We start from the raw sequence: 21,218 nt of genomic DNA, 5'->3' as shown, positions 1-21,218 counted from the left end.
GTGTCCTTGTGGAACAGCCCTTGCAGGAATGAAGGTATTCCAAAGAGACGCTTTTAAGTCTCTCTTCTTCATATCATTTTGAGGCATGGACCCCAGGAAATTAGAATTTCCTCGGGGGTCTCATTTTGATGGAAGAAAAAGTCTTAGAGCCTGTGTCCAACTTGAAACAGAACTTGTCTTTTCTTTAAGTTCACAAGAGTTCTGGCTCTCTGAGACCTTTCAGGGCAGACTGGAAGAAGTGGGACAATGGTGGGAGGGGCTTCTTAGCTAGGCACGCCTCTTGCCCTCTATTAAACCTAAACCTCAGGTCAGAACCCTGAAAATGAAGTTGGGTGTGGGTGTGTGTCACTGGACCTCTTCCAGATGTGGTCATTTCTCTGCTTTTTACTATTTGATTGGTTCACTAAGCAAAGCTTATCACACTCCTTCTCCAGGGTAAGCTTATCTTGTTACTGGCCCTGGTTTTGACCCAGAAGAACTCTAGGAACGCTATTGATTATAGAAATAAATAGAATATAGAAACTCTAGAAACATCTTGAATAAACAGGTTCAGCAGCTTATTCCTTCAAAGTTACCCAGCCTTTTGTTTCCTCGAGGTCGGATTCAAGGTCACTAAGAAGCCTTGGCAGCCTCTCCCTCCTTCCACTGAGTCTGAAGGTCAGGGCTGAGGTCCCATCCTCACCTCACTTACCCCAAAGCACCCTTGGAACCCAGGCCTGGGGCCTGGGCCTGCCTCTGTTGCCATGACAGCGGCTCCGGCCCTCCCAGTGCCGCAGCTCCGGGACTCTGATTGGCCAGGGGGGCGGGCTCTTTCTCGAGATGGGTCCGACGCCGCCATTGTGCAGCGCTGCTCCCAGCGGAGGGTTCCGGCAGTGGCCAGTACCTCAGCGTCTGAGTGTCACCCGGCAGGTCCCGGGCTCCGGTCCGTGCCGGTGCAGGCGCCGGCATGTGGCTGTGGGAGGACCAGGGCGGCCTCCTGGGCCCCTTCTCCTTCGTGCTGGTGCTGCTGCTGGTGGTGACGCGCAGCCCCTTCAACGCCTGCGTGCTCACCGGCAGCCTCTACGTCCTGCTGCGGCTCTTCAGCTTCGAGCCGGTGCCGTCCCGCCGGGCCCTGCAGGTGCTCAAGCCCCGTGACCGCGTGTCTGCCATCGCCCACCGCGGCGGCAGTCACGACGCGCCCGAGAACACGCTGGCGGCCATCCGGCAGGTGAGCCCCCCGCCACCCTCGGGCCTGCTCCGCCGCCGTCCTTTCCCCTCCGCATCCCTCCCTACTTCAGTTATTCCTAGAATTCCGCTGGTACTTGTAAGATTTGGTCTGTGCCAGACGCTGGGGTAACAGCCGAGAACCAGGCAAGGCTCCTGGTTGGGAGAGATAACATAGGAGGATACTTTAAGGGCGGGGGCGTGCAGTTATGGAGCAGAAGTAAAGGAGTGCTAGGGAGGAGTTGCGACAGAGTAGTTTCCTATGAACTAGAGACTGAACTGGAGCTACAATTACAGCGGGCTTTGGGATCCGTGGGAAGTGTTCCCAGGAAACGCTGATGACATGTGCAAAGGTCCCGAGTGAGGCTCATGTTGGAGTGGTAATGTGACAACACACAAGCTTGCATGTGGTCCCGGTTTCCAGGAGCAGAACAAAATCTAGTGTGGATGAACTACAACATGAACCAGGTCAAATAGGTTCTTATCAGTAAATGGGATTATTCTTTTCTGTTTTGAGACAGGGTTTCTCTGGGTAGCCCTGGCTGTCCTGGATCTCACCAGGCTGGCCTCGAACTCAGATCCACCCACCTCTAGTGGAATTAAAGTGCTGGGACTAAAGGCATGCACTACCACTGGCCCAGCAAGATGGTTCTAAATTGCCCTTATCACAGCGTTTCTGTTTGTTTAGTTTTTGTCCTCTACATTACTTGGGTGCTATCCTTATGGCCTCTCTCCAAACCCACCTTCATAGTTAACACTGGCAGCCAGACTTCTGTCAATATTTGTCTTTTTTTACAAGGCACCCGGAGAATTTTGATAACCCCTGCCCTTGTGAGTCATGTTTTATTAATGTCAGCTTGCATAGCAAGAGCATTTCAGTGCATTATGCAATTCTGTGTACCATGGTCATCATTCATACATGTTGGCTTTGCATCTTTGGATTTAATTGTAGACCAAAAATGAAAGGAAGGAGTGGAGTGACATCACAGCTAAACTGCTTTCATAGTTAGTTTGCTGTAGGCATAAGAACTCCGAGAGCAGGCACTGTGATGGCTCAGCGGTTAAGAACTCTGACTGTTCTTCCAGGGGACCCGGGTTCAATACCCAGCACCCACATGGCAGCTCACAACTGTCTGTAACTCCAGGCAAAACACTAATGCACATACAATAAAAGTAAATAAATTAAAAAAAGAAAGAACTCCGAGAGCTGACTTGAGGTGTATAGGAGTATTGTTTTATAAAATTATCTGTGTTACCTGTAGCCCCGGCTAGCAATCAATCAAGACACAGACACTTGTTATATTTTAAAATAGCCTTAGGTAACTTGGGGCAGGGCAGATATCAATCCTCTAAGCTACCTCCCATGGTGGGGCTGGCATGGGATTGAGGCAGGGATCCCATGCCATCTGTTTCTAATAACTTGTATCAAGATATCTCTCATCCATAATCCCAAATACTTGCTAATGTTCTTCATCTGGGCTGGATTCTCCATCCACGCTGTGGGCCATGTGCTTCTCCTCCAGCCAGCCCATGGCGGCCTTCCTCTCTTCACTTCAGGTCTCTCTCCTCTTCCTCCTCCTCCTCTCTTCTCCCCAGAATTCCTCTCTCTCCTTGTCCCACCTATCTCCTGCCCTGCCCAGGTGGGATGGTTTTTTATTAAGCAAACGTTGGGTCACTGAGACAGCAAGCTGTAATTAGCATCAAAATACATCAGACCATCCCCCAAGGTCGGAGGGAATCCCTGGGATATTTGCAAATATTACAGCTTTTATTCTATTCAGGGCCTTGGCTGTCCTGAAACTGGCTATGTAGACCAGGCTGGCCTTAAACTCACAAGATCTCCTGCCTCTGCCTCCCTAGTACTAGGATTAAAGATGTGCGCCATCACACCTGACCTTTTCCACAGCTGTACATAAGGTCTTCTCATTCTTTCTTTTTGTTTTGTTTGTTTGTTTGTTTTTTGTTTTTCAAGGCAGGGTTTCTCTGTGTAGCCTTGCCTGTCCTGGACACACTTTGTAGACCAGGCTGGCCTCAAACTCACATCGATCCTCTGCCTCCTGAGCGCTGGGATTAAAGGCGTGCACCACCACTGGTCTTCTCATTTCTTTGCGACGTAGACTAGATGGGAAAGCTGTGGCACAGCTCCTTAGGGAACAAAGCCTTCTGATTGGACAGCTTGATGCTCTCTGGCATAAGTTAAAATATTTTCTAGGATATTTGAATGTGGGCTCTCTAGTTTCTTTGTCTAGCTTAAGGACCTTGTTCATTATCCAATACTCTCTTCCTTGTAGCTATACAAAGAAAATACAGAGCTGTAAAAGGAACTAGGACTCCGTAGTCTCAGCCCTGACCTCAGTTTCCCCCTCTGTAAAATGAAAAGAACAGTGGCGTCTATGAGTAGGCGATGGGGAGTCAGCGAACTAATCTATACAAACTAAAGCCTAATGAAATCCCACGTGTGAGCTATTTCCCAGGAACATAAGGATGGCGTGATCCAGAACAAAGGTGAGAGAATTAAGGCTGAGGCAAAGAGAGTAGGAGGACAGCCATTGGGTTAGTGGAGGGCGTATGTAAGCTCACTATCAGAAGAAGAAAAGCGCCTGGTGGTCATTGGCTCCACTTATGCTCACAATTATGTAAATTGCCTTAAAGAATACTCAACCAGGCACAGAGACCATTCCTCTGTCTTTTTAGCAGCGTGATTTGGCCAAGACTATGCTTGCCTGGATATCAGTTACAGTAAATGGATGAGGAAGCATAGATACAAGATGAAAATACATTGCTTTACATCCTGGGATGTAATAAAGAAGGAGGGAGATGTTCTCTGTCTGAGAGCACACGGTAGGGCTTCTACCTCTGTCTGAGAGCACACGGTAGGGCTTCTACCTCTGTCTGAGAGCACACGGTAGGGCTTCTACCTCTGTGTGATGAGCACACAGTAGGGCTTCTACCTCTGTGTGATGAGCACACGGTAGGGCTTCTACCTCTGTGTGATGAGCACACGGTAGAGCTTCTACCTCTGTCTGAGAGCACACGGTAGGGCTTCTACCTCTGTCTGAGAGCACACGGTAGGGCTTCTACCTCTGTGTGATGAGCACACGGTAGGGCTCCTACCTCTGTCTGAGAGCACACGGTAGGGCTCCTACCTCTGTCTGAGAGCACACGGTAGGGCTCCTACCTCTGTCTGAGAGCACACGGTAGGGCTCCTACCTCTGAGAGCACACGGTAGGGCTCCTACCTCTGTCTGAGAGCACACGGTAGGGCTCCTACCTCTGTCTGAGAGCACACGGTAGGGCTCCTACCTCTGTCTGAGAGCACACGGTAGGGCTCCTACCTCTGTCTGAGAGCACACGGTAGGGCTCCTACCTCTGTCTGAGAGCACACGGTAGGGCTCCTACCTCTGTCTGAGAGCACACGGTAGGGCTCCTACCTCTGTCTGAGAGCACACGGTAGGGCTCCTACCTCTGTCTGAGAGCACACGGTAGGGCTCCTACCTCTGTCTGAGAGCACACGGTAGGGCTCCTACCTCTGTCTGAGAGCACACGGTAGGGCTCCTACCTCTGTCTGAGAGCACACGGTAGGGCTCCTACCTCTGTCTGAGAGCACACGGTAGGGCTCCTACCTCTGTCTGAGAGCACACGGTAGGGCTCCTACCTCTGTCTGAGAGCACACGGTAGGGCTCCTACCTCTGTCTGAGAGCACACGGTAGGGCTCCTACCTCTGTGTGATGAGCACACGGTAGGGCTCCTACCTCTGTCTGAGAGCACACGGTAGGGCTCCTACCTCTGTGTGATGAGCACACGGTAGGGCTCCTACTTCTGTCTGAGAGCACACGGTAGGGCTCCTACCTCTGTCTGAGAGCACACGGTAGGGCTCCTACCTCTGTCTGAGAGCACACGGTAGGGCTCCTACCTCTGTCTGAGAGCACACGGTAGGGCTCCTACCTCTGTCTGAGAGCACACACAGGGACCCTAACATTGCGTCAGGTGGATCCCTGGTCTGAAGAGCAGATGAAGTGTAGCAGTTCCCGCTGCTAGAACGGCAGGTCTGACTGTTTAGCCGTCACATGCAGGGGCTGTACTGCCACCCTGGGCAACTTTGCCAAGGCCATTTTTGATGCCAGTCTCCAAGACCTACAGCTACTTGACACCCGACCTCTGGAAAGAAACTGTTCACCAAGTCCCCTTATCAGGAATTCACTGATCATCTTGTGAAAATCCACATTAGAGTCTCTGTTCAGAGGACCTAGGCTCCAGCTATGGCTACCACATAAGGGTTTTTATACAAAAAAACAAAGTGAATTAGCTCTGTTAAAAAGAAAGAAAGAAAAGTACAACTAAATGTCTAGTGCAGCATCAAGAGATAATGATGTTATTTATATTATAGTGAGGGAAATGTGTGCTGTACACTGAGTTTTGATTTTTGGGTTATAAAACATAACCCATGTTGATTTAAGGTCTATTTTAACTTTAACATAAAAAGGTTGTAACCTTTAATATAGATGGAAGCTTTCTTCATTAGAGTGACTGCCACTGAGCTTACCTTTCTTGTCATAATAGCTCGTGGAAAATGCCAGCGCTGAGCTGGGTTCCAAGCTCATAGCAGGCATTACTTCCACATCCTCACCACCCTGTGGCGCATTTCAGGACTGTCATCTTAATGAAGAAGCTAAAGCTAGGACAGATAGTAATTCACCCTAGATGCTGTAGCCAGAGAGAGAATTAAGATTGAGGAGGTTTCATGGTCACATGAGTGAAACAAAAAAATATGTAGGTGTATAACCATATGATCCGGGTTAAAAAAAAAAAAACTATTGAAATAAAATAGAAGACTCTCCCCCCTTAAACATGGCTAGCAAATCTGACTCTTTACCTCTAAAATGGAGAATCTGCCTTTTATTAATATTTAAAGGAGCACAGTATATACCGTGGTGAGTCTGGAGTGCTTACTGCACACGCACAGTGCTGCATGTCCTTCCTGGGTACTTCACTGTGTGCTGAGTACATAAAGCCTGTAAGGGAGCAACAGGGAGCATCACTCATGCCAACCTTGCGATGGCTAGACCTTCGATTCAAGCCATTAATAGTAAAGACACAGAGGTCTCGGCAGGCAGAAGTGGATCTTTGTAAGTTCAAGGCCAGCCTGGTCTATATAATGAGTTCCAGGACAGCTAGCGCTACACAGAGAAACCCTGTCTCAAAAAGAAACCCTAAAAAACAAGAAACACAGTAAAATTTGGAAACTAGAAAGGCTAGTAAATAGTAGCTATAATAATGTTATCCAAAAAAGAAAAATGTTATCATAGCCAGGCATGGTCGCACACGCTTTTAATCCCAGCACTCGGGAGGCAGAGGCAGGCAGATCACTATGAGTTCGAGGCCAGCCTGGTCTACAAAGCGATGCCAAGATAACACAGAGTAACTAAAAGCAAAGCAAAAGTTATCACTCTCATTTTTATCATCTCCTTTGGTTTACATGCTAAGGCTTTTTACTATGCTCTATGTATGTTTGCAGTGAGCCAGAATGAAAAACTGCGTATAAGGAGCATTTCCTATGTTCACTGTGGGGCCGGGGGGGGGGGGGGGGGGGCAAGGCTGCTGCTAAGGTAGTGCTAGGAGTTTGTTGTTTATTTACTTGCGTGCTAGGCGGCAGGGAGGCATGCCACCACCGAGTACCGCGGGTCCTATAGCCGGTGTTACAGACATGCCCCAACAGTTGTCCCCCATACGCAGTCTTGGTGTTTCTGAGAGAGGATGACGTTAAAGCAGCACAATCCAGATTCATTTAGTTTATACTAGAGTTGTGACGTGGCCGAGTCATGGGAAGCAGAGCAGTCACCAGCTTTCCCACCTCAGCAGGCAAACTGCCGAGTCTAAGTGTTCAAAGCCACCATCGCCCAGAAAAAAACTTGGTGTCAGAAGTCTCCTTGTTCTGCCACTGTGGCTGTGTGAAGAGCGGGAGTGAGGGTTGAGGCAGCATTAGCACCCATGGGAACCTAGAAGAGGGAAGGGGCAGAAAGCTGTAAGCCAGCTGTCTGTGTCACCAGCCATGTCGCTTTTCTGTCATGTTTAGATGTAAGAGGATAGCTGTAGCTGTTGACATTAATGTTGTTGATGTTTTTGTTAAGGCAGCTAAGAATGGAGCAACAGGCGTGGAGCTGGACATCGAGTTTACTTCCGATGGAGTTCCCGTCTTGATGCACGATAACACAGTAGATAGGACAACAGACGGGTCTGGCCGACTATGTGACCTGACATTCGAACAAATTAGGAAACTTAACCCTGCAGCAAATCACAGACTCAGGTGAGTCACCGCCACACAGCTCCTCCAGCCACCACTGGTGGTCACAGGCCGGCGCTGGCACCTTTTAAGGATGTTCACTTCCTGAGTAGCAGGACACCACAGCAACAACAGGAAAGTGTGCACATCTTACCCATTGGCGCTGCAGGGATCCGGCCTCTGCAGCAGTTCTCCCAGGGCGGCACTGTCTGAGTTCTAGGCACTAACTCAAGCTTACTCTCTGCCTCCTTTAAATTAGAATCAGAGGCTGAAAGCAGCAGCTTGTCAATCTCTTGCCTTCAGATGCACCAACTCGTTCTTTAAGTAATGACTCCACCACTGAGCAGCTCACCACCTCCATCCTTGCAGCTTGTGAGGGACCGAGAATGTAAGGAGTAGAGTCCTAGTAAAGCTCTGAGATGGCACTGTCCCCAGACTCAGCCCCTGCTCCAGTGTGGTCCGTCCAGCACAAAGGGTTGAGATCTTGGCATGGTTTGTACAAGAACTGAGCTATACGTGGAGATAAACACTTAGACTTGGAAACCGTAGGTAGGAAATTAATCTTGCTTACAGACAACGCTGGAGAAGTTAAGCGATCTACACGAGAAAGTGATAAGTTCCTATAAGAACCAAGATTAGGTTGGACGCAGTGGCGCACACCTGTAATCCCAGCACTCGGGAGGCAGAGGCGGGAGGGTCTCTGAGTTCAAGGCCAGCCTGGTCTACAAAGTGACCACGATAGCCAGGACTACACAGAGAAACCCTGTCCCAAAAAACCAACAAGCAAAAAAAGCCAAGGTTAGAGTCTTGATATTCCAGTTTCAGTTACAACAATAAAAAGCCATGAACCCACCACACTGGTTCTGATTGCTGTTCATGTCTTTTTAACCCTATAAAACTAAAAGATATGTTTAGATGTCTAACTGGATGATGTCCTCTAATGGTATCAAACTTACGTCGTCTGTGTATGTGTGTGTGGATGCACATGTACGCACATGGAGGGAGGGAGGGAGAGAGAGAGAGAGAGAGAGAGAGAGAGAGAGAGAGAGAGAGAGAGAGAGAGAGGAGAGATGTTCAGACCTAGTTTTATAAGATGTTCCAGAAGAATTCTGTTATAAATCCAACACTCTGTTCTGAGTACTCAGGAACATAGGAGGTCACACCAGTCCTTACCTTTGACTTAGCATGTCTGAGTCCCAGGGCCACCGAACTGCCTACCTTCCACCGACAGTTGTCCACACCCTGTGACGTGAAACACGAGGCACTGTGCTTTGAAATGGGGCTGCTTAGTTTCTCTCCTTCTTTTAAAAATGTTTTTTTATTTATTTTATTGTGTATGGGTGTTTTGCTTGCATGTATGTCTCATCACATGCAGGCCTGGTACCAACAGAGGTCAGAAGGGAATGTCGGATCCCTTAAGACTGGAGTCACAGACAATTGTGAGCTGTCATATAGGGGCTCAAACTTGGGTCCTCTGGAAGAACAGTCAGTGCTCCTAACTTCTGAGTCATCTCTCTAGCCCCTGTCTTCTTTAATAATAAAAATGCATGCTCATTGGTTTTTGATTTTTGGTTTGTTTTTTTGTTTTGTTTGTTTTTTGTTTTTTAAGATTTATTTATTATGTATACGATGTTCTGTCTGCACGTGTGCCTGCACAGCAGAAGAGGGCACCAGATCTCATTATAGATGGTTGGGAGCTACCATGTGGTTACTGGGAATTGAACTTAGGACCTCTGGAAGAGCAGTCAGTGACCTTAACCTCTGAGCCGTCTCTCCAGCCCATGCTCATTGTTTTTAATGTAGTGTCAATTCCCTGGTCAGTGGCCAATACACCTTGACTGTTGATTGTCTGACCCAGCGATGAAGGTCTAATCCTCTGTAAAATGGTTCAGACTTAAAAGAAATTAAAGTCATCAAAGCCAACTGACTCCATGCTGGGAAGAATGTGGATAACCTGAAACTCCAGGGCCCACGCTCTGACCCTCTCTTCCTGTTAGCAGACACCTCGCTGCCCTCCGTGTTGGAGAGTCGGCTGGCTTTAGTATTACAGCAGATAACAGATAGCCATTAGGAGGATGTCGGGGTCGGAGTCAGAGACAGCTGGCCACCAAGCCTAACAACTGAAGCTGTCCTCAGGACATGTCCCACGGCATAGTGGGAAGAGAGAACCAACATCCAAAAGCTTTTCTATCACCTCCACATAAGTGACATGGCACTACTCCCCTTAAATATACATAATAGCCAGGTGCGATACCTCCTTTAAGAGGCAGAGGCAGGCAGATCTCTGTGAGTTTGAGGCCAGCCTGGTCTACAAAGCAAGTTTCAGAACAGCCAGGGCTGTTACACAAAAACACCCTGTCTTGAGAAAAAAAAAAAATGAATGAATGAATGAATGTAATAAAAAAAATTAAGATGTCATTAAAGTTAACACAGCAAAAAATAATGTTTAGGTTCAGTATCACCATTTGGAATCTGTAAAGAAGGCATAGAATTAGAGTACTGTCTTAATGTCTTTTATATAACTACTTTTTAAAAATTAATTATATTCCTATGACTTTGCCTGCGAGTATGTCTGTGTGCCACGTATGTGCCTGATTCCTGAGTAAGTGGTGAGCCTCCATGAGGGTGCTGGGAATTGAACCTGGGTCCTTTGGAAGCACACTGAGTGCTTTTAACCACTGAGCCAACTCTCAAGCAATTTCATAACTAAACATTTTTTGAGCTTGTGTGTGTGTGTGTGTGTGTGTATGTATGTGTTTTGCATGCAATGTATGCCTGTGCACTGCATGCATGCAGTGTTTAAGGAGTCCAGAAGAGGGCAGCGGATCATCTAGAGCTGGAGTTACAGACAGTTGTGCGGGGCCATGTGGTTGTTGGGGTCAAGGAATCAAGCCTGGGTCTGCTGGAAGGGCAGCCAGTGTTCTTAACCACTGAGCCATCTCTCCAGCCCCACATAAGTACTCTTGATTCTGAAATTATTGCGGATAGCCTTCCCAGTATTGACTCCAGATGAAGTGCTTTGCTTGTTTTAGAACCGTGATTCCGGAAAAAAGAGGTATTTTCACACTAGCTAGTTTGGTGTGGGGCCCTGTGCCTGTGGGACTGTGCCTCAGCAAAAGAAAACAAGGGATGGGAGAGGCTGGTCAGTAGAACGGCAGCTTAGACTCCCCCTCTCTGCACGCGGACACCAGCACACACGGCTGGGGGAATTGCCTGTAACATGCAGTTATCCAAGCAAGCCAAGATAATAGTGATGGGGTGGAATCACGTAGAGTGAAATGTCATTGTGAGAGGAAGGCACGTACGCTTCATCTTCTTTAGCAGGATATATATTCTTTTAGACCAGTAGTTCTCAACTTTACTAAACTGCAACCCTTTGCTACAGTTCCTCATGTTCTGGTGACCCCAACCATAAAATTATTTTGTTGCTATTTCATTGCTATAATTTTATTATGAATCGTAATGTAAATATCTGTGTTTTCTGATGGTCTTAGGCAACCCCTGTGGAAAGGAGTCAAGACCCACAGGTTGAGAACTGCTGTTTTATGCCAGTAGCTGCGTAACAGTACAGCTAATATACCTACATGCTAGGATTGTTTTCCCTACGTAAGAAAGGATTAACTTAAAATCAAGTCCCTGGGTTCTTCAGAGGTGGGTGTGCGCTGCCCTTTGATGAGCAGGTCACTGGTATGTTTCCAGGTCTGTGGAAGTGCTGTCACTTACATGCTGTGGCTCTTTGGCTCAGCACCTATAGTAAGTCAGTGGCTGGTGTGGCTGAAGAGGAGGAAAGCACTCCTGGCTTCGGCTTGGGAGACATTTGTAAAACCATCTGCTCTGATAAACTTTGGTCTTCTGTGCTCCCCGCTGTGAGCCATTCCTTTCTCCTCTCTTGCAGAAATGAGTTCCCTGATGAAAAGATCCCTACCCTGAAGGAAGCCGTTACAGAGTGCCTGAGCCATAACCTCACAATCTTCTTTGATGTCAAAGGCCATGCAGATATGGTACAGTTCACCCCACGGACTTGCTTTTTAAAAAAGATGTCTATGTAAGGCTGACCATATTCAAAACTAGCCATATCTTTTACATATTCTCTTTCCCTATTTTTATAAGTTATACAATACTTAATGGAAGTATTTAATGCCATTTACTTTTGTTTTGGAAATGTTTCCTTTTATGGAGCCTTTTAGCAGCTCCTACAAGTCTTCAACCAGCACAGAGCGGCAGGATCAGGTTTTACAAAACACATTTCCAAAAGATGGGATGCAGACAGGACAGAGCACACCTGCAATAAAGCCCTCACCACACAGAAAGGAGGTAAAGATTGCACACAGGCCAGTTCCTCATGTCTGACTCATGGGGTGAGGGCATTGGCTAGGGACCGGAGTTTAAAAGGAGCTGCTGTACTCAGAGCTTGTCGCCGTGCATGGGACAGTGTGTGTCCCTCTGTGTGAGTACCGTCACCACATTCACTTCTGTTGTTGAGCTGAGCATCTGTGCTTTTCTCAGAAGATTGTTCTATTTTCTTGAAATATGTATGAAATTCCTAAAATCAAAAGTTTAAAACATGTGCTTATGTCCACAAAAGCCTGTTGCATTGGAAATCACTGGTAAAACACAGTTCTAATGACACTTGTTTAATAACCAACTTTTCTAAAACAAATACTTGTCCCTCGTTTGGACAACATGAGTATTTTTCCCATAGTCACGGTTGTTAGTGCTCATCACTGGAGGAGAATTCTTATTAATCCCAGGAAATAATTTAAACCAATTATTAGGACCCGAAGTATGAGCACAAGTGTGCACTTGAATTTTACTATAGTAAACTTCCATTTGGAAGGAAAGAGGGGAATGCTTGTAACTAATTATTATCCCAGTGGACTGATGGTTACAGGTACTTAGGTTTTCCTGCCAACCAGAATCCCCAGAAGCACCTATTCTACTTAAAGTAGGTCGGCTTGAGGATTTTACAGGCCACATCAAGGGAGCAATGCTGAAGATGTCTCATATAAGGATCAAGTACGTTTCTAAGTATTTAATTGTACATTTGGTGTCCAGGATTGAACCTAGGGCCTCACACATGCTAAACATGTATGTGTGCCTGCCACCCAAATGTGCCCACACCACGTGTATTTTTAATGAGCTCCTCAGGCTTTGTTGCTGATGTTGACCATCAGCCCTGAAGCCAAGGAAGCCCTGTCCTTCATGTCCAGTTCTGGTTTTGTTTTGTTTTGTTTTGTTTTTTGCTGTTTTAATGGGGCATGGGGGGGTAGCCTGGATGGAGTAAGAAAAAAGCTGCTCAAAGCCGTTCAGCCCGTGTTTCCAGATGGGTGCTTACAGTTTTCAGCCAAGGTTGGGTGGAACACAGAGACCTCATGGACCATTGTGGCAGTACAGGGTAGATGCTGACAAGAAACCCAAGTTAACACAGCCCGGAAGCCAAGGGTATAGCACTGTAGTCTGCCGGACCTTGATGGGTCTTGCATCAGGGTAAGCTCGGCATGCTCCACTCTCATTGTGGATAAGATGGCTACCACACAGGGCTGTGAGTCCTTGAGTCCTCACCCAGTTCATCAGTGAAGGGCAGGCAGGACTGTGGAACGTCTGTGCTCCTTTCTACTTCGAGGGAGTGTGTCATGTTCCAGAGTCAGCAATGGTGGTGACATCTGTGAGGTCTGGTGACTCTTACTGTGTTTCAGAAACGGATATAAATGTTAGTTTTGAAATTATTATCTCTTCCTTGTGTTCTACTTGAGAAGAGCTGAGAGACTTCAAGCTCTTTCCCATATCTTCCCCCAACACACACACTCCAGCCGTGTCCCCTGTGTTCTCCATGATGACTGGTGGGTCCTTCCAGTCCCCTGTCCTGAGCAGGTCACCCTCTGGAATCCCCAGCTGGGAGCCTCGGGCTGCTTCTAGGCAAGGCAGATTGCAGACACGACAAAGCTCTTCCTAGTGGCTAAACCAGAGTCTGGGAAGGGCACTTACAGTTTTGTGTCCAGCTTCCTCTAACCTATAGCTTGCCATGGTGCCCCAAAGTGTGGCTCCTGATGAGCCTCTCAGTGTGGTGGTACGGGAGAGCCTGGCCGCTTCCTTCTGCGGCGAGGTTAAAATGTACTTCAGTGCCAGGGAAGGTGGTTGCTACTTTCAGCATCGCCATATACACGCAGTGTTAGCAAGCTTCTGATTCAGTCGCTAGTGTCTGAGCTTAACATGTAACGGTTACTTGCTGGCATGACGGTATTTTGTTAGATTTTTAACTATGTGACTCTATTGTACAGGCTTCTGCTGCTCTAAAGAATATATACATGGAATTTCCACAGCTGTACAACAACAGTATGGTCTGCTCATTCTTGCCGGAAGTCATCTATAAGGTACTCAGACTTTGTCCATCATGTCGGGTTAGTTGCTAGAGATAACAGTGGTGGCCTCTGTACGCGTAAGATAGATGCAACCACAGTCAAGAGGCTCTTGCTTTAGGAGCAGGGAAGTCTCCAGGGGACACTCGCTCTGGCTGCTCTGTAATGTGCACAGCCCCTCTTCTGAGCACCGTCTCTTAGCCAGGCACTTTAGAGGCTCCTTCATGTTACCTTCATAAATATTAACAGAACAGCGCTTGAATCCACAGCCCTACATCCCAAAGAGTAACAGTAGAACATGCCTTAAAAATGACTTGCCAGTGTGGTGGGACATGCTCATCATCACAACGCTTAAAGACTGAGGCAGGAGGATTTGAGTTTGCAATCTGCCTAGGCTGTATAATGAAACTCTCAAACAAAACAACAAAACCCCTCCTATATAGTGTTTCAGAGGCACATAAAAATGCTTAGTACATGAATCCCCTTTAGCCATGGACGTCCCCGTCTCCTCTCTGCCCCACTGATCTTCCCCAGGAAGCCCTTGTTAGCATCAGATCATCAAAGATTAGAAATAGAAGTTTTCATGTCTCAGAAGTTCCATGAATGCTTTTAACTTTTCAAATAAAAATTTGATAGTTATATTTTATAAATGCTCATTTTTATCAATACCCAAATAAGTATTTGTTTTCCATCTTTTTAAAAAATAAATACATATATTTTATTGGTTTTTTTTTTTCATTTATGTATATGAGTGCTCTGTTTTCATGCACACCAGAGGAGGTAACCAGATTCCATTACAGATGATTGTGAACCACCATGTGGTTGCTGGGAATTGAACTCAGGACCTCTGGAAGAGCAGACAATACTCTTAACTGCTGAGCCATCTCTCCAGTCCCCTTCATTTTTAATCTTAAAATCTACAGTTTTGCTTCCTTCTCTCCCTTTCCCTCTCTCTGACCCCCTTTCTTCCCTTCCTCTCTCTCTCAGTGTTCAGTGGAGAAACCAGATGTACATGTGTGAAAGTGCATGTGTGTGCATGTGCTCACGTGTGTTGCTAGATCCTCATGCTTGCTGGGTAAGGGTTCTGCCACTGAGCTCTGTTCTAGTCCTGCAATTACTTATGCTGCTGCACTTATCTGTGTCTGCTGATTGCACGCCCATGTGATTTTATAGACTCCTGCACTTGGCTTCCTGTAAACTGATGAAGTACACTAGGAACTCATACAGTTTGGGTTGCTTGTTCTTAGCAAGGTCATGTCCTGGTGGGAGGTGTGTACTCAGTCAGAAGCACACTGCATCTCTTAGGCTGCTGCAGCTGTCGTTGTGGGCTCCTGGTGGTCACTGGCCAGGTCTATCAGTAAGAAGTTAGGAAGTGTTAATGTTTTATTCAGAATCTAGAATTCATCTATAAATGAGACCCCCTCCTGATCTATCATTTAGTTCCCCTATAAACAGAATAATTACTTAATCTTTCTCTTTATTTACTAGTTTCCAAAATAAGGAGTTCTTCTGTGGTATCCTTCCACTGTGGTCAACAGAGCATGCATTGGAAATGTTTGCAGTGGGGCAGTGTGTGGCAGTGCAGATCTTCACAGGGTGAAGGTCATAGGCTTACAGATGCCTGGAACCAGCCTCTCAGGCTCACTTGGCCACAGAGAGCATAGCCTGAGGTACCTCTCCCAGGCTGCCCCATTCCTTTCTGCCTCTCTCCAGTCTCCTCACCACCCCCTTTCTTCCCTGCTCTCTCCCCTCCCCTCCTCACAGCTCTTCAGTCCTGCCATAAGCAGGGTTGAAATTAATCAGCCCATCTTAAAATGATCATGGCTATATCCTCATTAAGTTCTGAATTTAAATTGCTATTTGATTAATTTGAGTAAAACTTTGTCTTCATAGGATTATTAAAATGTGACGCTGAAAGTTGGGCACATTTGTAACTCCGGCTTTTGGGAGCCAGAGGCAGTAGGATCGGTGTGATTGGCCAGCCCAAGCTATCAAAGACCTTGTCTCCAAAAACCTAGACAGACAAATAAAACCTGACCCTGTGCTTGACATTTTCTTTTCTTTCTTTTTCTTCTTTTTTAAAAAATTTATTTATTTATTATGTATACAGTATTCTACCTGCATGTAGGTCTGCAGGCCAGAAGAGGACACCAGATCTCAGTATAGATGGTTGTGAGCTACCATGTGGTTGCTGGGAATTGAACTCAGGACCTTTGGAAGAGCAGCCAGTGCTCTTAACCTCTGAGCCCTCTCTCCAGCCCCATGGTTGACATTTTCTTTCTCACTTACTCTGTGTTTCTGACTAAACCCAGGGCCTCATGCGTGCTTCCACTCTGCTGCTGTGCTCCCTCCCCAGCCCAGCTCTCTCCATTTGATAGCTCCTGTAGGACCATGAGAAAGATATCCTCAACTGTGCTGCGCATTGAACACCCGCGTCTGTTGTTTGTTTTCGCAAAGGGTTTGTGAGAGATGGCACACTTAGTAGCTATGGGACTAGGTACCATGGCTTTCTCATCAAATGAATATTTGGTAAATCTAAAATATTGATGACCATTTTATTTTCCCAAATTCCTTTTCAGATGAGACAAGTGGATCAGAAGGTAATAACAGCCCTAACGCACAGACCCTGGAGCCTGAGCCACACTGGAGACGGGAAGCCGCGCTACACTGTCTTTTGGAAGCAATCCATGTTTGTGGTGTTGGACATCTTCCTTGACTGGAGCATGCACAATGTCTTGTGGTACCTGTGTGGGATTTCAGCCTTCCTTATGCAAAAGGATTTTGTCTCCCCGTAAGTTGGAAGTTGTTTGTCATGGCCTCACATGTCCTGAAGGCTCTTCCTGGAAAGGGGGTAGAAAAGAAGTGGGCAGACTGGGTTGTTTCTGACTCACAAATCCCAGTGTCTGGTAAGTTAGAATGCCAGCTGCTGCAAGTGTGTGGGGAGATGGCAGGCGCAGTTCAGTGTTCCCAACAGGCTGACTAGATAACCTAGATTTTATAGATTATAGATCTATGTGTCTGTGCCTGTGCCTGGAGCTCACTAATGCATCTAGTGCAGCTGGCCTAGTAGTCTTCAGGATCCATCTCCACCCGCTGAGCACTGGGATTACAGGTGGGCAGCCATGTCTCCCAGCTTTCATGTGGGTGCTGGAGACTGAACTCATGCTTGAATGACAAGCACTTTTTCATTATTATTAGTTTTAAAACATTAAATTACAATTTATTATAGCATATTAATCATGCAACCTATCCATAAGTTCTTGCTGTAAATGTGTGTAACAACTGACACATCATAGCTCACATAACTCACCTCACCACAGCTCACCCCATCCCAGCTCACCTCACCACAGCTCACCCCATCCCAGCTCACCTCACCACAGCTCACCCCATCCCAGCTCACCTCACCACAGCTCACCTCACCACAGCTCACCCCATCCCAGCTCACCTCATCCCAGCTCACCTCACCACAGCTCCCCTCACCACAGCTCCCCTCACCACAGCTCCCCTCACCACAGCTCACCTCACCACAGCTCACCTCACCACAGCTCCCCTCACCACAGCTCCCCTCACCACAGCTCACCTCACCACAGCTCACCCCATCCCAGCTCACCTCATCCCAGCTCACCTCACCACAGCTCCCCTCACCACAGCTCCCCTCACCACAGCTCCCCTCACCACAGCTCACCTCACCACAGCTCACCCCATCCCAGCTCACCTCACCACAGCTCACCTCACCACAGCTCACCTCACCACAGCTCACCCCATCCCAGCTCACCTCACCACAGCTCACCTCACCACAGCTCACCCCATCCCAGCTCACCTCATCCCAGCTCACCTCACCACAGCTCCCCTCACCACAGCTCCCCTCACCACAGCTCCCCTCACCACAGCTCACCTCACCACAGCTCACCTCACCACAGCTCCCCTCACCACAGCTCCCCTCACCACAGCTCACCTCACCACAGCTCACCCCATCCCAGCTCACCTCATCCCAGCTCACCTCACCACAGCTCCCCTCACCACAGCTCCCCTCACCACAGCTCCCCTCACCACAGCTCACCTCACCACAGCTCACCCCATCCCAGCTCACCTCACCACACCTCACCTCACCACAGCTCACCTCACCACAGCTCACCTCACCACAGCTCACCTCACCACAGCTCACCTCACCACAGCTCACCTCACCACAGCTCACCCCATCCCAGCTCACCTCACCACAGCTCACCTCATCAACTACCTTCTTATTTTTGTTTTGATGGTTTTGCATGGAAAATACTTTACAGTGAGTCATCTCCCCAGCTCTAGTTGTTTGTTTGTCTATTTTTGTTATTCAAGACAGGTTTCACTCTGCAGACTGGCCTGGAACTCACAGCCCCAGCCCAATTTTATAGTGCATTTTAAGGGAAAAAGTGGAAGTGATAGTGAGAGTAGGATACTAGACAGGAGCAGGGCAGCCCACAGCTCGCGTCCTCCCTTCTGCTCGTCTTCTACAGCATGTCTGTTCTCTCCCCTGCTGCCGTCTCTTGAGCCTTCCTTTCAGCAGTTTTACAGCTGTAGATCCACCCTGTGTGTCTCCATATGACTTCTAGTTTGCTCATGTATTCAGTTTGGCGCCGTTTGGTTATGGCCAACAGTGCTGCCCGATGCTCTGTGAGGAAGCTGAGGGTACAGCGGTGAAGAAACAAAGCCATGCTCTCTGCCTCCTGGAGGTTAATGTAGGTCAGGGATGCCAATCCAATGGTGAGTCCAGTAAATATAAAACCGCAGCTGAGGGCTGAGAAGATGGCGCATGGGCAAAGTGGTTCTAGTTCAAGCATCAAGGGATCCTTAGCATGCATGTAAAGACTGGAGCAGGGGTGTGTCTGTAACCCCTGTGCTCAGGGGCTAGACCAGAAGATTCTGGGGACCAGAATAACTGAAGCTTCAAGCTCCAGGGTCATCAAGTGACCCTGTCTCAAATAAGATGGAGAGCAATAGTGAAAGGCAACCCACAACCCACATGAACAGTGCTGAGGACAGCAGTGCATAGACCTTGTACTCTGGACAGGGAGGGGATCCCAGGGAAGGAAGAGTGGCATGGTGATTGTTACCCTAGTGTCACAGGCCTGAAATCCAAGCAACTCTGGAGGCTAAAGCAGAAGGCTTGCAAGTTCAAGGCCAGCCTGGGCTACAGTAAAAACTTGTTTGAAAACAGAGCAAAAAGAAGGCTGTGATTGAGTTGAATGGCAGGTGCCTCCCTGCAGGCCCAAGGCCCAGGTTCAAATTCTACCTTCTCTGCCAGCCAGTTGGTGAAGGGTACCCAGCCCTGCTGCAGTCAGGGAGGGCCAGCCCTGCGGGGACCACATGAGAACATGGTCACGGTAGAGAGTGAGAGGCTCACACTTGGGTCTCTTTTATCTGGCCTCATCAAAATGGTTATGTGGTGTCTCTGCTGAGTATGTCTCAGCTACACACCAGGGTAGCTCATTCGCCTTGAGAAAGAACCAGGTCTGGAATGTGGGCTGTGGCCTTTGTCTGTCTGAAATCACTGAGTCATCGCGGACTGTGAATCTGAGAAGATGTGATTGTTCTGGGCTTCCTGTTAGAAGGTGCGTGTCTGCTGTGTATCACAGCCACTGCCCTTTTATTGCAGCCTCTCCTGTAATCTGGGCATGGGGACACTCAGGAAAAGGTCAGTGCACTTTCAGGAGTTCTACAGTTTACCAGGCAGGGTGCCAGGAGCAAACCGAGTTCTGTTTGTGAATTGAAGGGAAGAGTGGGAGGAGGGGAGAGCTCGTGCAGTGTGCTGTGGAAGAGCTGCTTCTTCAGTACAGAAAGAAACAGGCAGTGCGCTGCAAGAGGACAGCCACGGGCCAGCCTAGTTTTAAGGACTTGGTGACTGCAGTGTTTGAAGCTGGGGCGGTGTAAAGGAGCCACACAGTGTGCTGGCTTCCCAGCATCCTCCTGACTACTAGGAGCCTAGGGCGCGCTGTGTTCTCAGCCTTCTGACTGCAGTAGGTAGCCAGCTGGAGGCTCTCTGGGAACTGTTGACACAAACACATGCTTTGACCTCGCTCAATTCCAGGGACAGCTGCTCATTCTAATGTAATCAGTTTTCCCCTTTTCTCTAGGGACTATTTGAAGAAGTGGTCAGCTAAAGGAATCCATGTTGTTAGTTGGACCGTCAACACCTTTGATGAGAAGAATTACTACGAGTCCCACCTTGGGTCCAGCTATATTACTGACAGCATGTTGGAAGACTGTGCACCTCACTTCTAGACTCCCTGGGAGGAAATACAGTTGCAAAACTGCCTGGAAGCCTCTTGCAGGGACATCAGAACATTTTGTTTGCAGAAGCCTTGGGGGTCCTGTGGCTCACACTAGCAATAGTCATATTTTCACCCCAAGAAGCAGAAACCAGGCATGGTGACCATGCACCAGGGAAGGCTTGATACTTGCTCTAAAAATCTGGGTCTGCAAAAAGACAGGGTGGCCCCAACCACAACCCCGCTGAGGGAACGGAGCCATAAGGATGCGCAGAGTGGGTCCTGCAATTAGGGCGCAGGCACCAATGCATGGGGCTTGCACAATCACTCCAAGTTGACATTTTTTAAAATTCATGCCATACTGCAGTAATTCACTTATGTCCAATATTTGTTGTCAACTCTGTTAACGGCAACCTGTAGGTGTCAAACATGTGACCATACTAATAAAATCATTGAAAGGTGAACATAGGGCAAATTGTGTACCAAGCCTCTGGTCCTAAGGTGTCAGGGACTGGGGCCTGCTCTGTGCATACTGGAGGCCTCTCTTGCGTTAGCCTCCAGGCAAAGGAAGTCTTGAACACCCTGTGACATCTTGTGGTAAGCACTTCCGACCACTAGGGGGCAGGCCTGGGTGTGAGTGAATATATACTGATAGGGAGGGAGCTTTAACTTAGAATCTGGGGTCTGAGAAAGGCAGGTCTGAGTTTCTTAAGACCTTTCCTGTCAGAATGGCCTTGCCATCTTTACTTGCACAATAGAGTATTTGTATCATGTAGGAGGTGGTTGGGGTTAAGTGACAGTGTGCGTATATTTTTAACTCTGATTGTTTACCACCTGTTTAAGATGCTTCCCTTGAGTCCTTTACAACAAAATTGGTGAAGTGGTACAGTGTTAAATCACAGTAAAAGAAACTTGCCAAAGACATTAGGGATGTGTGAAGATTCTGGCCAAAGACAGTAGAGATAATTGAGTGTTTTGATCCATGTGTTTCACTGCAGAGACCACTCAGCCTTCATTATCATATAACATAGAATGAAAAAAAGGAAACATTTTCATCACTCCCAGCACATATTACCGCTGCGGTGTCTTGGGAGAGCTGTGGAGATGCATCGTTGTCATACAGAGACTCTCCGCT

General features: G+C 47.7%; 1 protein-coding gene across 2 annotated transcripts; it reads left to right on the top strand.

Moving 5' to 3' along the window:
- Positions 1 to 811: 811 nt before the first annotated feature.
- Positions 812 to 20,547, top strand: GDE1 (glycerophosphodiester phosphodiesterase 1). Of its 2 annotated transcripts, XM_084772168.1 has the most exons (7): positions 812 to 1,207; positions 7,331 to 7,506; positions 11,378 to 11,483; positions 11,662 to 11,796; positions 13,761 to 13,853; positions 16,418 to 16,629; positions 19,949 to 20,547. In XM_084772168.1, exons 1-7 carry the CDS (start codon positions 947 to 949, stop codon positions 20,094 to 20,096), a joined length of 1,131 nt encoding a protein of 376 aa, XP_084628294.1. In that variant the 5' UTR covers positions 812 to 946; the 3' UTR covers positions 20,097 to 20,547. The 2 variants fall into 2 exon arrangements, with proteins under 2 accessions (XP_084628294.1, XP_084628295.1); XM_084772169.1 differs by lacking the exon at positions 11,662 to 11,796 and having other exon boundaries at positions 815 to 1,207.
- The last annotated feature ends 671 nt before the right edge of the window (positions 20,548 to 21,218 follow it).

This window comes from Acomys minous (genome assembly GCF_964271855.1).
Source record: "Acomys minous genome assembly, chromosome: 2".
Classification (NCBI taxonomy): Eukaryota; Metazoa; Chordata; class Mammalia; order Rodentia; family Muridae; genus Acomys; species Acomys minous.
Note: the sequence above shows the minus strand (reverse complement) of the source record. Positions and strands in the feature narration are given on the sequence as shown.

Bases quoted from the DNA above. Each gene is read 5' to 3' on its own strand.
- GDE1 (XM_084772168.1), top strand. From the start codon at position 947: ATGTGGCTGTGGGAGGACCAGGGCGGCCTCCTGGGCCCCTTCTCCTTC. The intron at 11,484-11,661 runs GTACAGTTCACC...CCTTTTATGGAG, and splicing joins TCAAAGGCCATGCAGATATG to CCTTTTAGCAGCTCCTACAA. The intron at 11,797-13,760 runs GTAAAGATTGCA...TCTATTGTACAG, and splicing joins CCTCACCACACAGAAAGGAG to GCTTCTGCTGCTCTAAAGAA.